The 16959-nt window shown below is 44.5% G+C and overlaps 1 protein-coding gene across 2 annotated transcripts in view; it reads right to left on the bottom strand.

The window, feature by feature from the left end:
• Window positions 1–16959, bottom strand: part of ASAP2 (ArfGAP with SH3 domain, ankyrin repeat and PH domain 2) — a 180548-nt gene that overhangs the window by 37273 nt on the left and 126316 nt on the right. For both annotated transcript variants that reach the window (XM_075923514.1, XM_075923513.1), the window contains exons 17-19: window positions 5383–5572; window positions 3255–3340; window positions 2750–2865 (exon numbers count right to left, since the gene is read on the bottom strand). In XM_075923514.1, the coding sequence (XP_075779629.1) occupies window positions 2750–2865; window positions 3255–3340; window positions 5383–5572 (392 nt within the window). The remainder of the gene's footprint in view (window positions 1–2749; window positions 2866–3254; window positions 3341–5382; window positions 5573–16959) is intronic.

Raw genomic sequence — 16959 nt, forward strand, 5'->3', positions numbered from 1 at the left:
CATAATGACTTGTCCTGCATTCGGTGAAATGGACAGCAATTGATCTCCTTCCTCTTTATAACAGAATCACCCTCAGTCTTCAAGGCTAAACCTTTCCCAATGTTTTTAACCTTTCTTCATAGGTCAGGTTTGCTAACCCTTTTATTGCTCTCCTTTGAACTTGCTCCAGTTTACTTACCTCTTTCTTAAAGTGTGGCACACAATATTCCAGCTGAAGCTTCACCAGTGTCAAGCAAAATGGGAAAATAAGCTCCCATGTCTTAAGTACAATTTTCCTGTTAATTGATCATGGAATATTTTTTCCACAACAATTGAACAAAACAGATTTGAATGAATGAGCCAAACTAAGCTATTCTAAAACTGATCTTCCTTCATGTTAAGCTATCCACAGCTGCAACTAGCTGGCAGCTGCTCATTGTGACAACTTAATGTATGAAGTATACTGATTTATTACAGCCAGTGGATATAGTATACTTAGATTTCCAGAAATCCTTTGACAAAGTCCCTCAACAAAGGCTCTTACATAAAGTAAGTTGTCATGGGATAAGAGGGAAGGTCCTCTTATGAATTGATAACTGGTTAAAAGACAGGAAACAAAGGTAAATTTTCAGAATGGAGAAAAGTAACCAGTGGTTCCCCCAAGGGTCTGTACTAGGACCAATCCTATTCAACCTATTTATAAATAATCTGGAGAAAGTGGTAAATAGTGAGGTGGCAAAATTTGCAGATGATGCTAAATTGCTAAAGATAGTTTAGAACAAAGCAGATTGTGAAGAGCTTCAAAAAGATCTCACCAAACTAAACAACTGGGCAACAAAATGGCAAATGAAATTTAATGGTGACAAATGTAAAATAATGCACATTGGAAAAAATAATCCCAACTCTATATGCAATATGATGGAGTCATTGTGAATAGTTCTCTGAAAACATCCACTCAATGTGCAGCGGCTGTCAAAAAAGCAAATAGACTGTTGAGAATCATTAAAAAAGGGATAGAGAATAAGTCAAAACATATCTTATTACCTCTGTATAAATCCCTGGTATGCCCACATTTTGAATACTGCGTATGGATAGGGTTGCCGATCTCAAAAAAGGTAACTTGCATTGGAAAAGGTTCAGAAACGGGCAACAAGAATGATTATGGGTGTGGAATGGGTGCCATATGAATAGAGATTAATAAGATTGGGACTTTTCAGAAAAGAGGCGACTAAGGGGGGATATGATAGAGGTCTATTAAATCAAGATAGGTATGAAGAAAGTGAATAAGAAAAAGTTATTAACTTGTTCCCATAGCATAAGAACCAAATGAAATTAATAGGTAATAGGTTTAAAAGAAACAAAAGGAAGTTTTTCTTCACGCAGCGCACAGTCAACCTGTGAAACTCCTTGACAGAGGATATTGTGAAGATCAGGACTTTAACAGGGTTCAAAAAAGAACTAGACAGACTCATGAAGGTTAGGTCCATCAATGGCTATTAGCCAGGATGGGTAAGAATGGTGTCCCTAGCCCTGTTTGTCAGAGGCTGGAAATGGAGACGAATCAAGTGATGATTACCTTTACTGTTCACTCCCAGTTTGGGGCATGGGTACTGGCCACTGTTGGAAAACAGGATACTGGGCTAGATGGACCTTTGGTCTGATCTATTATGACCATTCTTATGTTCTTATGTTAACCAAGTGTTTTATGCTCTGTGTTGAGTCCTTGCCAATAGCTCTGGTGAGCTATATCAGATGAAAAATAGTAAGAAATCTACCTTGGGCAAAGTCTACAGCATGTTAAGTTAGGTCATAGCCATTAGAAAACATAGTTTTACTTTTATTTGTTTGTAATCTAGTCAATACTTTCTACTCAGTATCGCTTAACCTATTGTCCTTTTAGTAATAAATTTGTTTTATTTTTACTCTAATCCAGTTGACTGCTATGTTTGAATTGAAAGGACTGTCAATTCTGGTTAAACTGTGCTTTCATCTCTTTAAAGGAACAGCAAACCTTATTACTTCCTTCAGTATTATAGGAGAGAGCCAGACATTTCATGGCATATGGTTTTGAGGAAATTTGTGACTATGGTGCGTTGTGGTCACTCTAAAAGTAGAAACTCAGGCTGGTGGAGACCAGAGTTGAGATGTTGGGCTGTGGACAGGCTGCTGGGGTCACAGCGCTGAACCAGGGCTGCCCAGGACAAAGACACTAGGGAATGACATGCTTGTCAGCTGGATGCTGGTGTCTGGGCTGTGAGCCACGGCAACGGAGCATTTCAGGCACCCAGGATTACAAAGCAGGTGACAACACAATTTCTCACTGGTCTGGGTTGAACCCCAAAATGCTACAACTATACAATTGCTTAAATAAATATATATAGTTATAGTGTTCCAAGCTATGTAGCAAAAACACATGCCAAAATTGTGTAAAGACTCTATTTAGTTGCCAATCACAATGTTGTATCAACCAGTGGAAACAGGAATGGAAGCGTGGATTAAAACGAACAATTTAAATCAAGGCTTTCCACTTGATGATTTAAATAGCTAATTTTAATCAATCTACCCTGCTTTCTTTCAACTTGAATTTTTAAAAAAATCAATATTTTAATAATTTCTAAAAGAACGGAGATATTATACAATGGAACATGCTACACAATAGAAGAGGGAAATGCAGATGCATTGCTAATTTCATGTATCATTACTATACTTTTATCACAGACCTTTTGCAATAGTAGCAAATATTAAACTGAAGTACACATTATCTTCTTACCTATTTCAATAGAAGCCTTCCCTCTCAGCAGCAATTTGAGGCACTCAACATTGTCAGTCAAACAGCAGTAATGCAAAGCTGTGCTACCCTTAGATGTTTGCTTGTCAAGGTTACCACTGTTGAGGAAAAAAGTTGATTCAAATTAATTTCCTAATCACATGTTATTAAAGTTCTCTTCCCACAAATACCTGGGCAACTAAAATTTCAAAGGGCAGAATTGAAGTTTTGGGGCCAAATTCACCTCCTCTGTAACCTAAGTTCCACTTAAACCATGCAGCTGTGTTGCGGCACAGGTTCCCATTAACTCCCACAAAGGGGCTCAGAACTGCAATGAGGAGAAATCTCTCTCCCCAAAGCACTAGCATGGAGTTACTGTGGCCAACAGAATGGAGCCTCTCTCTGCTGGCCACAGTTCAGGGGTAGGAAAAACTAGAGGGAACATTAACAATAACTGCCTGTGGAATAGATCAAACAGTTGCATTTTAATAATTAATATTTCACTTACCTATTCTGCACTAAAAAGTCAACTATGTGAAGTGATGTTCGATCAACCGATCTAACTGCAAGGTGAAGTGCTGTTTCTTCTTGCTCCTGAATTTAAGAAACAAATGTGTTTCTTTTGACTATCAGCCAAAAAGAAGGTTTAGGTAAAACATCTCACAAACTTTAGATTGTAACAGTGCAACTCATGAATATTGATTTCTGCCTGCCCCGAAGTAAAAATAAATCAAATTTTCTCTACAAGTTTAAATGGTAATACTCTTCCCCACACTTTTGGGCTACATCTAGATTGCATCCCTTTTTCATAAAAGGGATGCAACTTAGACGTATCGCAATTGCTAATGAAGCAGGGATTTAAATCTCCCCCGCTTCATTAGCATAAAAATGGCTGCCGCTTTTTTTCGGCTAGGAGCTTTGCCGGAAAAAAGCGCCGGTCTAGACGCAGATCATTCGGAAAATAAAGCCTTTTCTAAAAGATCCCTTATCTTAATTAGTCAATTAATAGTCAATTAATGTTGCTTTCAAAAACATCAGCACTACACGCTACTTTCTGAGCAAGCCAATTATCAGATCTCCTCCTAAGCCCAATACAAGAATTTAACAGATGTGGAAAAATCAAACAATCCCAGAAAAATTGATTTTCAATTCTACTAATGAATAAAACTCTACTAGCATATCAATTAGATCATGGGTTCCCAAACTGGGGGGGGGAGGGGAGCACAAAGAAATTCCAGGGGAGGGAAAGAAGGTGACCCAGACCCCCCTGCCTTATTCCCCCCCCCCCCCGCAAGTTTTGCTGCTACAGGCAGTCCCCGACTTACGCAGATCCAACTTATGTCGGATCCGCACTTACGAACGGGGCTTTCTCGCCCCGGAGCTCACAGGAAGCGGTCAGCCACCTCGACCTCCGGGGTGAGAAAAGCTGCTCCCGGTGCCCCTGGTCTGCTGGGGACCGTCTCCAGCAGACCAGGGGCATCGGGAGCAAAGCGGGTCCCGTGCCAGAGCAAAGCCTCAGAAGCGGGGGACTCCCCGCTGCCGCTTTGCTCCCTGTGTCCCTGGTCTGCTGGGGGGGGCGCAGCTAGTGTGCCCCCCCCCCCCCCCAGCAGACCAGGCTTTTGTTGTGGACCCTGGGGCAGAGCAGCTGGGGCGCTGCCGGTTGGTCCCGCAGCACCGCTTTGGGCACTACTGGACCAACCCGGCAGCACCCCAGCTGCTCTGTCCCAGGCGTCCTGATTCAGCCGCTGCTGGTCAGTTTCAGCAGCGGCTGAATCAGGACTCCTGGGGCAGAGCAGCTGGGGTGCTGCTGGGTTGGTCCAGTAGCGCCGAGGAGCGGTGCTACTGGAGCAACCCAGCAGCACCCCAGCTGCTCTGCCCCAGACGTCCCCAAGTCAGCCGCTGCTGAAACTGACCAGCGCTGACTACAGGAAGCCCAAGGCACAGTTGCTCTGCCCCGGGCTTCCTGGAATCAGCTGCTGATCAGTTTCAGCAGCAGCTGACTTGGGGTTCTTAAGTTGAATCTGTATGTAAGTCAGAACTGGCGGTCAGTTTCAGCAGCAGCTGAATCTGGACGCCAGTTCCGACTTACATACAGATTCAACTTAAGAACAAACCTACAGTCCCTATCTTGTACGTAACCCGGGGACTGCCTGTATTTTTGTTTTTCAGCCCCAGTCAGTTCCTTTCTTTTTTTGCTCAACAAGTTTTGCTGCTATGGGGGGGCGGCATGAGGATTTCTCAAAAAATCAAAAAGGGGGCATGATGCTGAAAAGTTTGGGAACCACTGAAATAGATGAATATAAATACTAAAGTTTCCATATCCTTACACATTCTATGTGGAAAGATACCGTGTAGAAACTCCCCCCGCCCTCCAAAGTTAAATAAAATTGATTTAAAAAAAAAAAAAAAGCAGAAATCACACTTGAGTGGTTTTAAAATAGTACTTTTTAAATCATGAAAATAGATTAGAATGATTTTAATTTTGATTAAATTCATTCACTCTTCTTTTGCTATTATAAAACATCTTACAACAAAGACGTATGCGAGTTACTCAAAAATTACGAGGCGTCACTTTATTAATAAAACATGCTGCATCTCTTATTAAAATGCTGGATAGGAAAATGTGCTACTCTTACATGTCCATTGGCTAGTGGAATTTTTTCAGTCAGATCCACACCATCAGCATATACTTGAACCAATCCAAAAATGTCTCTTGCTTTGACTGCTTCACAGAGGCCATGCAGTTTAGCTGCATTGTCAACATGCTTCTTCCTTGCATATTTTCTGTCAATATACTTGGAAGTAATATAATCTTTTCTTGCATTCCTGAAATTGAATATAGTTTACGTTTAAAACTTTTAAGAGGATCTCAACAGATATACATACATAAGCAAGCCAAAATATTTTAAATAAATCTCTTCTCTGGGGAGGGGTTACGTTTCATTCATTGTAATAATTCCCTACTCTCACATACATATGTATGACATGCAGTTCATTTTATACTTCCAGTGTAAAATACAACTATAGCAGAACCTCAGAGATATGAACACCAGGGTTACACACTGACTGGTCAACTGGACACCAAACGAAATAGGAAGTAGCTAATCAGGTAGGAAAAGAAACATAAAGATACAGTACTATGCCTGTATTGCATCTTAAAGGTAGGCATATCTGGGCTGCCTGTCCTCACCACACACCTGCACATGAGCCATTATATCTAGCTAGAGGGTGAAGACATTGGAGCTACTAGCCCAAGGTAGCTAGAGCCAGCAGACCCTGAGTTAGTGAGGGGGGAATACACAGAAGGTGCGCAAATGCGTGCACACACACACACACACACACATGCAATCTCTCATTCTCTCTTACTCAGCTGCTACTGAAGATGTAGGGATAACATATTAAAGTATTAAAAATGATTCCCCCAAGTGGAAGTGACTCCCCATAATTTGTTCCCCACAACTAAAAGTCTAAGTAGTATACATTTAAGTAAAAGAAGCATATAAGTGTTTAGATTTATTCTTGTTAAAGTGTTTAGATTTAGTGTTATCAAGCTTGATAAGTGTTTAGATTTATTATTATTATTATTACAGGCAGTCCCCGGGTTATGTACAAGATAAGGACTGTAGGTTTGTTCTTAAGTTGAATCTGTATGTAAGTCGGAACTGGCGTCCAGATTCAGCCGCTGCTGAAACTGAACAGCAGCTGACTACAGGAAGCTTGAGGCAGAGTTGCTCTGCCCCGGGCTTCCTGGAATCAGCCGCTGATCAGTTTCAACAGCGGCTGAATCTGGACGCCTGGGACAGAGCAGCTGGGGCGCTGCCGGGTAGGTCCCCGCAGCGCCGCACCTCGGCGCTGTGGGGACTAACCGGCAGCACCCCAGCTGCTCTACCCCAGGCGTCCCCAAGTCAGCTGCTGCTGAAACTGATCAGCGGCTGATTCCAGGAAGCCCGGGGCAGAGCAACTCTGCCTCGAGCTTCCTGTAGTCAGCTGCTGTTCAGTTTCAGCAGCTGCTGACTTGGGGACGCCTGGGGCAGAGCAGCTGGGATGCTGCTGGGTTGCTCCAGTAGCACCGCTCCTCGGCGCTACTGGACCAACCCAGCAGCACCCCAGCTGCTTTGCCCCAGGGACCAACCGGCAGCACCCAGCTGCTCTACCACAGACATCCCGAGAAAAGCCTGGTCTGCTGGGGGGGAAGGGGGCGAACGCACTAGGTGCGCCCTCCCCCCGCCCCAGCAGACCACAGAGACACGGGCGGTGGGACCGAGACGCGCCGCGGTCCCGCCGCCCGGGTCCTCCGCATCTTCCTGGTCTGCTGGGGGTCCTCCCCCAGCAGACCAGGGAGACGTGGAGCAAAGCCGCGGAGGACCCCGCGGGACCGCGGTGCGTCTGGGCGGTCCCACCGCCCAGGTCCTCCGCGGCTTTGCTCCGTGTCTCCCTGGTCTGCTGGATGCCGTCTGGGGGGACCGCGGCGCGTCTGGGCGGTCCCCTCGCCCAGGTCCTCCGCGACTTTGCTCCGGGGGTTCCAGCAGACCAGGGAGATGCGGTGCAAAGCCGCGGAGGACCTGGGTGGGGGGATCGCCCAGACGTGCCGCGGTCCCGCCGCCCGGGTCCTCCGCGGCTTTGCTCCGCGTCTCCCTGGTCTGCTGGGGGGGGCGGGGGGCCAGGGAGCCCAAAAGACCAGGGAGACGCGGAGCAGCTTTTCTCGCCCCGGAGGACGCGGGCGCCGGACCGCGGCGCGTCTGGGCAGTCCCGCTGCCCGCATCCTCCGGGGCAAGAAAAGCCCCGTTCATAAGTACGGATCCGACATAGGTCGGATCCGCGTAACCCGGGGACTGCCTGTATTTGTTAAGATTGTTAAATGTTTAGATTTATAATTATTGCCCCTCTAGCATATAATTTGTTAGGAATGTAATATTAGGTCATTAACTTAAAACTGTTAAAAATATAATACTATGTAGCCAGAAACAGCTCCCCTCTCTGTGTCCCAGGGCACGCTCAAACTTTTGCAAGTGACTGCTTGTCAAGCCACTAACTCTGCTCTGGGAGCCAAGCCCTGTAATTGACTAAGGGCATTGTTACACAATTGACGCCTGTTCAAGCAGCAGCCCATCTATGGTAGGGCCTAGCTCCTCAGTGGGACCCCGTGGACAGAGCCTGCTTTGCAGCAGCCTCCCCTGTCTGCCCCCGGGGGAGGGAGGAGGGAAGCGACTAGTCTTATGCTTATTGGATTAGCCATTCATTGACTCATAAATAGCTACTCCCTCCCTCTCCCTCACCCCACCTTCTGTACTAAATCTGATTTGTCAGTTTAATAATGTGTTCACTTTTTTCATTGTATTCCTTTGGTATATAGGGTCATGCCAATTCTCTTCCAGAATATGATCTGAGAAAGTGGGTCTGGCTCACTAAAGCTCATCACCTATTAAACCATCTTGTTGGTCTTTAAAGTGCTACATAGCTTTTCCTTTTGTTTTTGCAAGATCAGACTAACACGGCTACCTCTCTATTCCTAGTCTGTATGTGTCTTTTAAACAACGCTCACTCTCTCTTCCTTTTTAATAAATTTTAGTTTAGTTAATAAGAGTTGGCTGTAAACATGAATTCGGGTAAGAGCTGAAATATTCATTAGCCGGGAGGGTAATGTGTCTGACACTTTGGAATTGATAGAATTATTTATATAGTGAACAAGATTTCAGTAATACTCAACATATTTGACTTGGCTGTCTGGGAGGAAGCCCAAGGCTGGATTGCTTTAAAACTGTTTTTGGCTTCTGGATACAAAGGTATAGTGGGCACTGTTTTGTTGCTGGCTTGATAAATCTAAGAACCACCACTAAATTAGAACCACCACTAGTTTTCGGGATTGCAGGCCCCATTCTTTGCAGTTTGCCCTAATTAAGCAATCTCAGTGTGCTCGTTCTCCCTCTCCCCTGCCATGGGACCCCGGTCACACTTAGTAAATTGTATCTCTGAGGTATAAATCTTTTCCTGTTATGGTCTTGTGGAAGGGCATGCATAGACAGACAGAAAGACAGACAGACAGATAGATAGATAGATATGTAGTCCCCCTATTAAAGGGGCCTCTGACTTTTACTGGGAGAATCCTTTGTGCTGCAATCTAGCCCTAGAGACTACAACTCCCATGAGCCCTTAGGAAAAAGGGGGCACAGTGCCTTTTCCAGGCTATGCAGACAGAGAGTTAGGCTAGGCTCCATTTTTGAAGAGAGGAGCCATGCTGCTGGTGTGGAGCCTTTTCCAGGGCAGGAGCTGTTGTGTTGCTGCTAGAGTTTATTACTAAGCCTGCTACTGTTACTGCTGGGGCTTGGATTTTGTAGGCTGCTCTGGGGGCTGCTGTTGATTATTCCTGGAGGGGAGAGATCCTGGCTGTGGCTGGGAAGAGCTTACATAAACCTACACAGGAGTTGACTGAGAGTAACTGGGCTATTTGGAAAAGTGCTGCCTGGGACGGAGCACAAAAGACAAACTGAATCTGGGTACAATGAGAGCCAGAGTGATCTTCCCAGGGAACCAGAGCTTCTGGCATTTGGTGGGGCCTGCTCCAGTGGCAGAGGGATTTTGCAGGTGGCTGCTCATCTAGGACTAACTTACACAGAACCTGCACAGTACTGTCTCCACTACAGCTGCAGACCTTCAAGTGCGCCCATGCAAGCATCTGGGACTCTGAATCCAGAGGAGTGCACTCTCTGGGGTGGGATAAATGGTGGCAGTGCAAATGCCAGATGGATAAGTTCCCTTTCTTCCTGTGTACTTTTTAATTGATTTTGTTCACTTTTAATCTGTTAAACCCGGTTTCTTTAAGTTGTTAAGCAAAGGTGTGTTAATTCAAATGTAATCACTTAGATATATCTTATTTATAATTGTTGACTTGGAGTTAGTTCCAGGTTATTATTGGAATAACTTTATTCCTGGAGGCTCCCAAGGCACACCATAAGTGTGTACAGGGCTAGCCAGGTGGATGCACTGCCATTGTATATTCTTTGGGAATATGGGACTGCGGGAAGTGGGGGGATAAGGAATCTCCAACTAAACAACATCACCACTGGGGTACTCAGGATCTCCTTTTATGTTAAAAACATCAGGCACCCAGGTGAGTGTGACCTGTTCCCAACTAACCCAGGGAGGAAAAAGGGGGGTTACAGATATATAAAAATTACACAGGGAGCTAGTGACAGCCACTATTTAGCCATGAGATAGAAGTATATATACAGGGTAGAGTCACTGAAAATGAAGGTTATTATTCTTTCAACATTTAGAAATCATCTTCTCTTTCTTCCACTTCGTCAGTCTATGAATATATTGTGTAAATAAAAATCTAAATGAAGAAGACAGTATTGTAACATTACCAGCTCCTAAGAAGACTTCAAAAGAACAGGGAATGTGTTATTCAAATACACGATCAAATACAAATGAAAACTGCACCAAATTTAAACACTTATATGCTTCTACTTGATTGCTTTACATTATTTAAGTCTGATTTTTTTTTTACATCTGCTGTCATGAATGATTTAACATACGATCTGCTAGAGAATACCCAAAAGAGAAATGACAACTGGAACAAGTAAGCTTTGTTGAAAGCTTTTTCTCCTGGTTTTAATTTTTTCATTGTCTAGCAGGCTGTCAAAGGAAGTCTGTATGCTTCAAAATCCTCCTTAAGCAGAACTTCATTTTGTTTATACCATCCCCTTTCTTTCACAATGCTTAGCCCCTCAGATTCATTTTGGAGTTTGTAAATGTTATTTTAAGTACAACTGTTGACTTTACATTCTTAGCTGCTGATGGACAACAATTTCAATTAGGATTCAGATGTAAAGTCAGGTTCATATGACATGTTTTGTTACAAGCTGGTTTTAATACAAATTATTTTATTTGAGCTACCCACCTGAAAAGACTATCTAGTATTTTGGCAGAATGGTATTTTGTTCATACTCCAGGAGAATTAGATGGCTAGATGAACTGTATCACATAGCTTCATTTTCTATTCTTTAAATAGATGACAGTGCAATGCTTTTCACTGCTATAAGAATCATTAACAGGAAACAAGAGCTTTATTTTTAGATTTGTTTTCTATTCAGTTGCATCTTCGTAACAACAATGAACTAAAGAAATGGTCAGGAACAGCATGGTGAGTAGCTCTCCCTGATATCATACTACTGAGCCAGGGCAATTTCTGACACTCAGGGAGCTCACCTCACTCTGGGAGGCTTTGTCTACACTATGAGTTTTTGAGGCAGAAAATATGCAAATGTGGGACTGTGATGGGGCAGACAAAGCCTGACCACCCCACTGGAGGTCTTTCAACATCCTGGCCAGGAGCAGTAGAGAGGTCCTCCGAGCAGGGTAGACGGGCAGCCTTCACAACAGCCAATCAGGATTGCGGCAGGCTGCTATATAAGGAGCTGCTAGGTAAGACCTGTCAGTTCCTTCTTGGAGCTCAACCCACGTAGACCTCAGGGCTGACTGGGGAACACCAGCACACTGGACAGTTCTGAGTAGAAGCTGGGCATCATACCTGATCAGAGCCAGATCCTGCAGCTAAAGGCTAGCCAAAACAGCTAAAGACAACCCTGCAGAACCCCAGATAAGGGGAACACAGCCAAGGGCTTTTGAAACAGCATCCCGGGGAAGTGGCTCAGGGACATGACAGCAACTAAGTATGAGGAAACTCGGCAGGTAACTGCTACTTAGAGGGTCCCTGGGCTGGGACTCAGATGAGTAAGCGGGCCTGGATCCCCCCCAACACCCCTGCAAACCACACCCAAGCAAGGGGAGGTAAAAGAAGAGGCCTGAACCCCAGCCCTGGACTGGACACTAACTCACCCACAGACAGGCGAGTAAATATTCCGAGACTCCCATCAGCCGCCAAGGGGTGCTCACACCCAGGACTGAACCTGTTACAGGGATTCATTAGCATAAGTCACAATATCATTAGAACATTTTCTGCCATTTCTTTTTGCGCAAGGGGTTTTTGAGTAAAAAGGAGCAGCATAACTGCTTCCGTTTCGCGCAAAACCCCCCCTTTTGCGCAAGATACTTATGCCTGTCCCGGAGAGGCATAAGGATCTTACAGAAAAAGGGGGTTTTGCGCAAAACAGAAGCAGCTACACTGCTTCTTTTTGCGCAAAAACCCCTTGCGCAAAAAGAAACAGCGGAAAATATGCTACTGATATCGTGACTCATGCTAATGAGTCCCTCATTAGCATATTTTCTGCTGAAAAAAACTTGTAGTGTAGACACAGCCGGACAGTTTTTCCTCTCTCCCACTTCATGCAGTAGGGAAGTGGATAGGTGTAGAGCGAGGACTCAAAGAGCCTGATTCTGTGAGGTACTGAGCCCTCCACTGAAAGTCATTAAAGTCACTGGGTAGTGAGGGTGCTCAATGCCTCTCAGCATGTTGTTCTTCATTCTAGTTTCTTTTTTATTTAACAGTGTAAGAATCTATATGGGCTTCAATCCCTGGTCTCCACCTATAGCCATGCCTTGGATACTTCACTAACTATCAGTCAGAGTGGGTTCATCCCATAACCCATAAAATTAATCAGTGGACTTGGTTACATGCAGCCCTCAATACTGGTGAATCAGAAGGGGGAAAGAAGGTGAAAAAAGTCTCCTACCTTTTATAACTATTGTTTGAGATCTGTTACTCACATCCATTCCTTTCTAGGTGGTCCTGCACCCACATGAGGGGATGCTGTAAATTTTTGCCTTAGTAGTACCCATTGAGCTGATTGTGGCACCCTCTAGAGAGTTGCTCTCATGCTGCAGTGTATTAGGCACTAGTGGCCGCTGCTCTTTTAGTTCCTTCTTTCCAACACCTCCAACAGAGGGGCACAAGGTGGGTAATGGAATGGACATGAGCAACACATCTCAAAGAACAGTTATAAAAGTAGATAACCGTTTCTTCTTCTTCGAGTGCTTGTTCATGTCGATTCCATTCTAGGTGACTTACAACCAGTATCCATGGAGGTGGGGTTGGAGTTCACAGCTGTGCAGCTTGCATCACAGCTCTACCCAAGCCAGCATCATTTAGAGCCTGCTGAGTCAGTGCATAGTGAGATGCAAACATATGACCATGTGGTGACCCAAAAAAATTCTTGGATCGGCAGCTGTGCTTGGAAGGCTGCCAAAGATGCCTGCATTCTAAATTAATAAGTCCTCATGATTGTCAATGCAGACATCTTCATCAGCTTGTAGCAGTTGCAGGCTGTGATCTACGATGAAATTCTCTCGACTTACACTGGGCAGCCCTTCAACCTATCCATGACAGCGACGAAGTATTATACTGACTTACAGAATAGCTATGTTTTATCAACATGGACGGTCAGCACCTATCTGATGGTTCAGGGTATGCAACCTGTGTTCCTCATCTGGTGAATAGGCTTTGGACAGAGGACTAGTACCTAAATGTCCTGGCCAGTGTGGAACTGGAAAATGACCTTGTTGGGCATGAACGCACCTGGATTTTTCTCTTGTAGAAGACCATATAAAAGGTGGCTCTGACAGAAGTGCCTTGATCTCTGACATCCACCAACTAGCATTATACTAAACAAGACAATGACCATCTAGGAGAGAAGCAGAAGAGAGCAGGAAGCTAAGAGTTCAAAGAGGGGCCCCATGAACTTCGACATGGAGAGACTGGGTCCTGAACATGAAGGCGCTCTAGACTTTTCAGGAACCGCACTGTCCGGGGATAGGTGAAGATCAATCTGCCCCGAAGTGGAATGTGTTACGCAAAAATGGCTGCCAGGTAGTGTTCTTTCTAACATTTTCTGTCATTGGGCAGGTTGAATTTTCTTATGTACAACTCCAATACTGAGGTAATACATGGATATGCACCACCAACACAAACAAAACACACACACAGATTTTAAGCAGTCCATATGTGTGGAAGAAATATTAAAACAGGACACCTGTGTTTAGTTTCTGTGAGGTACCCTTCGTGACTACAAAGGAGCTGTACAAAGATAGGAAATTAGCCTTCTTCCACTTGAGGAAGAGTAGAAGCACAAGAACAAATTAACACATTGCTTCAGGGTTTGTAGACAGATACATGTTTGCAAGAGCTTGCAAATAAGGTTCCATCTTACAAAACTAGTATCACACTTTGTCAGGGGTGGCCTGAGGCCGGCTGCGGCAGCTGGCGCCCCAGGCAGGTGGCGCAATTGGCGCCCCTGCCTGTACGGCTGACAATGGCTGTGATGTCATCACGGGGTGCCCCGGTGTCCCATGACATCATCATCGGGCACTCGGCCCCGCGGCATTCTAGGCAACTGCCCAGTTCGCCTAGGCTCATGTGCCGTCCCTGCACCTAGTTCTTGCTCCTTCTGACTCATAAGAGCCAGAACATAGCAAAGAACTGGCCTTAATGCAATACAATTTACCATGTATTAATTAATAACACAGGATTTTTTAAAAAATCATTAAGTTCAGAGTTTTAGATATCTGCAATACTCCAAAAATATTCTGTTAAAAGAATCTTGTTCTTTCTGATCTTAAGCCATAAACACCTATCTAAACTTTGTTTGAAATGTAATCATGCAAATGTCCTCTAGCACACAACCACTTCCTCCCATGCAGCTTGCTTTCTCCCACTCCCTCCAACCCAGCCTAACAGAGAGGACTGCAGCAAGTAAGGACACTCCAAACAAACTGCTCCTGCCTCCACCTGAAGGCACAGATGCCAGCACCTACCCAACCCCTCTTTCTCCCACCTACCCAATGCAGTAAGGCCCTTACCTCCCCCTTCCCAGCCCAGGAGGGTTGAAGAGAGAGGCAGAAATCAGCAGTATCTCGCTCTCTGTCCCCTTCAGCAGATGGGACTCTCTAAACTTCCCTCTACTCTGACTTTCCACCAAGCCAATTAATGACTCAATCACTCCCTCCCCCAGCCACTTATTGCCTCATCTCAGCTGTTTTTCTGCTCGGGAAGCTCTTCAGTTCAGCACACAGCAGTGTTTACAGATGCCTTGCTCCCTGCATGTGAGGGGAGCTTTGAACCGGGCTCAGAAAATAGCTATGCGGCCACGCAACTTACTATAAGAACATAAGAAGGGCCATACTGGGTTAGACCAAAGGTCTAGCTAGCCCAGTATTCTGTCTTCCCAACAGTGGCCAGATGCCCCAGAGGGACTGAATCAGGGGTGTCCAAACTTTTTTCAAAGAGGGCCAGATTTGATGAAGTGAACAAGCGTGAGGGCCGACCATTTTGCCTGACATTCTTTGAACCATTAAAATTAAATGCAAATTAACTATTTTATGCAGTTTATTGCAAACGGCAAACGACATAACACCAACTATACATGTTGTGTCCAAATATATTTATAACTGATTTAGACCAACTGACATTAACTGAGATTTTACAATGTATTCATCTCAATTGAAAAAAAAACTTGCCTACACTAATGTGAAGGGTGAAACTGAGATCTGGACTGCAGTACATAGGCTAGGTCTGGTTCAAAGGCAGTGGTTTTGATGCGCAAAATGTCACACAGGTGAGAGTCACTTAGTCTTGTCCTCACGCGGTTCTTGTTAAAGTTCATAGCAGAGAATGTCTTCTCACACATATATGTTGAGCCAAACAAGCTCAGCATTTTCTTAGCCAATGTTCGAATCTCTTGAAACCGGCTCTTATCCAGTTGGCGGTAAAAGTTCACAAGAGAGAGCTGTTGGTGACGACTGCGTAACTCGCTGTCACAATGCAGCTCAATGAGCTCGAGCTGCAGCTGATCTGGAGCATCCTCGGGGTCAACAGAGAATGGAGAGGAGAAAAGGCTGATCTCCTTTTCAATAGCTGCAAAGTCCTGAAAGCGCCGTTTAAACTCTCCAGCCAGAGATGCAATGTCTGCTGCATACCTGCTCGTTTGCGCACTGATATTGTCCTGTGGAAAACTGTTCATTATTTCCTGCAATGCTGAAAAATGTATGGTATTGGGCTGTGTTTGTGACAACTGCCTTATGAAAAGTTGCAGCTTTGTCCCAAAGGCTTTGAGGTGTGAATAAAGCTGGTTCACCGCTGCATCTTTCCCCTGAAGACTCGTGTTCAGTACATTCAGATGCTTTGTTATGTCAACTAGAAACCCCAAATCAGCCAGCCAAATAGGATCAGATAGTTCTCGCATTGGTTGTCCCTTTGTTTCCAAGAATTCTCCGATTTCCTTTCTGAGAGAGTAGAAACGCTGCAGTGCAGACCCCCGACTGAGCCATCTTACATCGTTGTGATATAAAACATCTTCGTATTCAGCCTGGATGTCCAGTAGAAACTGTTTAAACTGGCGGTGGCACAGGGCTTTAGAGCGAATAAAATTAATAGTCTTTAGCACCGGTTTCATAACATGATCATATTTGAGATGTTTAGCACAGAGAACTTGTTGATGAATGATACAATGGAGTTTAATAGCTTTGCCTCCTTCTTCGATCACCTTGTTACAGATTAGCGTTGATAATCCACTTCGTTCACCAACCATGACAGGTGCCCCATCAGTAATAATCCCAGTAACTTTGTTCCAAGGCAGTTTCATGTCATCTATGGCGGAACTAACAGAAACAAATAAATCTTTTCCTCTTGTTTGATCCGTAAGGCTCTGGAGGTCAAGTAGCTCTTCAGTCACATTCATTTCATTGTCCACCCCTCTCATAAAAATCAGCAACTGAGCTGTGTCAGATAGGTCCGTGCTTTCATCACAGGCTATTGAAAAGAAGTCAAAATCCACTCCTTTGGATGTCAACTGTCTCTTAATATCTGATGAAATCTCTTCAATTCTCCGTGCTACTGTGTTACGAGCCAGGCAAATGTTGGCAAACTCTTGCTTCTTCTCGGGACAAATATTCTCAACCATTTTCATAACGCATTCTTTGATAAAGTCACCCACAGCAAAAGATTTGCAATTTTTAGCAATTAACGTTGCCACCTCATAGCTCGCCCTTGTGGCATTTTCATTTGACTCACGGGCTCTTATGAAAAATTTCTGTTGTGACATTAAAACAGCTTCAAGTTGCTTCAACTTTTCACTGCAGTCGTGCCCTGTAAGCTTGTCGTATTTGCTATGTCTCAACTGGTAGTGTCTCTTGACATTAAATTCCTTATAAACAGCCACAGTCTCTTGGCATATCAGACAAACACAGTGATTCTCTATTTCAGTGAAGAAATATTCCACTTTCCACCTGTCCTGGAAGCGGCGGCCCTCACTGTCAACTTT

This window comes from Pelodiscus sinensis, chromosome 3 (genome assembly GCF_049634645.1).
Source record: "Pelodiscus sinensis isolate JC-2024 chromosome 3, ASM4963464v1, whole genome shotgun sequence".
NCBI classification, from domain to species: Eukaryota; Metazoa; Chordata; order Testudines; family Trionychidae; genus Pelodiscus; species Pelodiscus sinensis.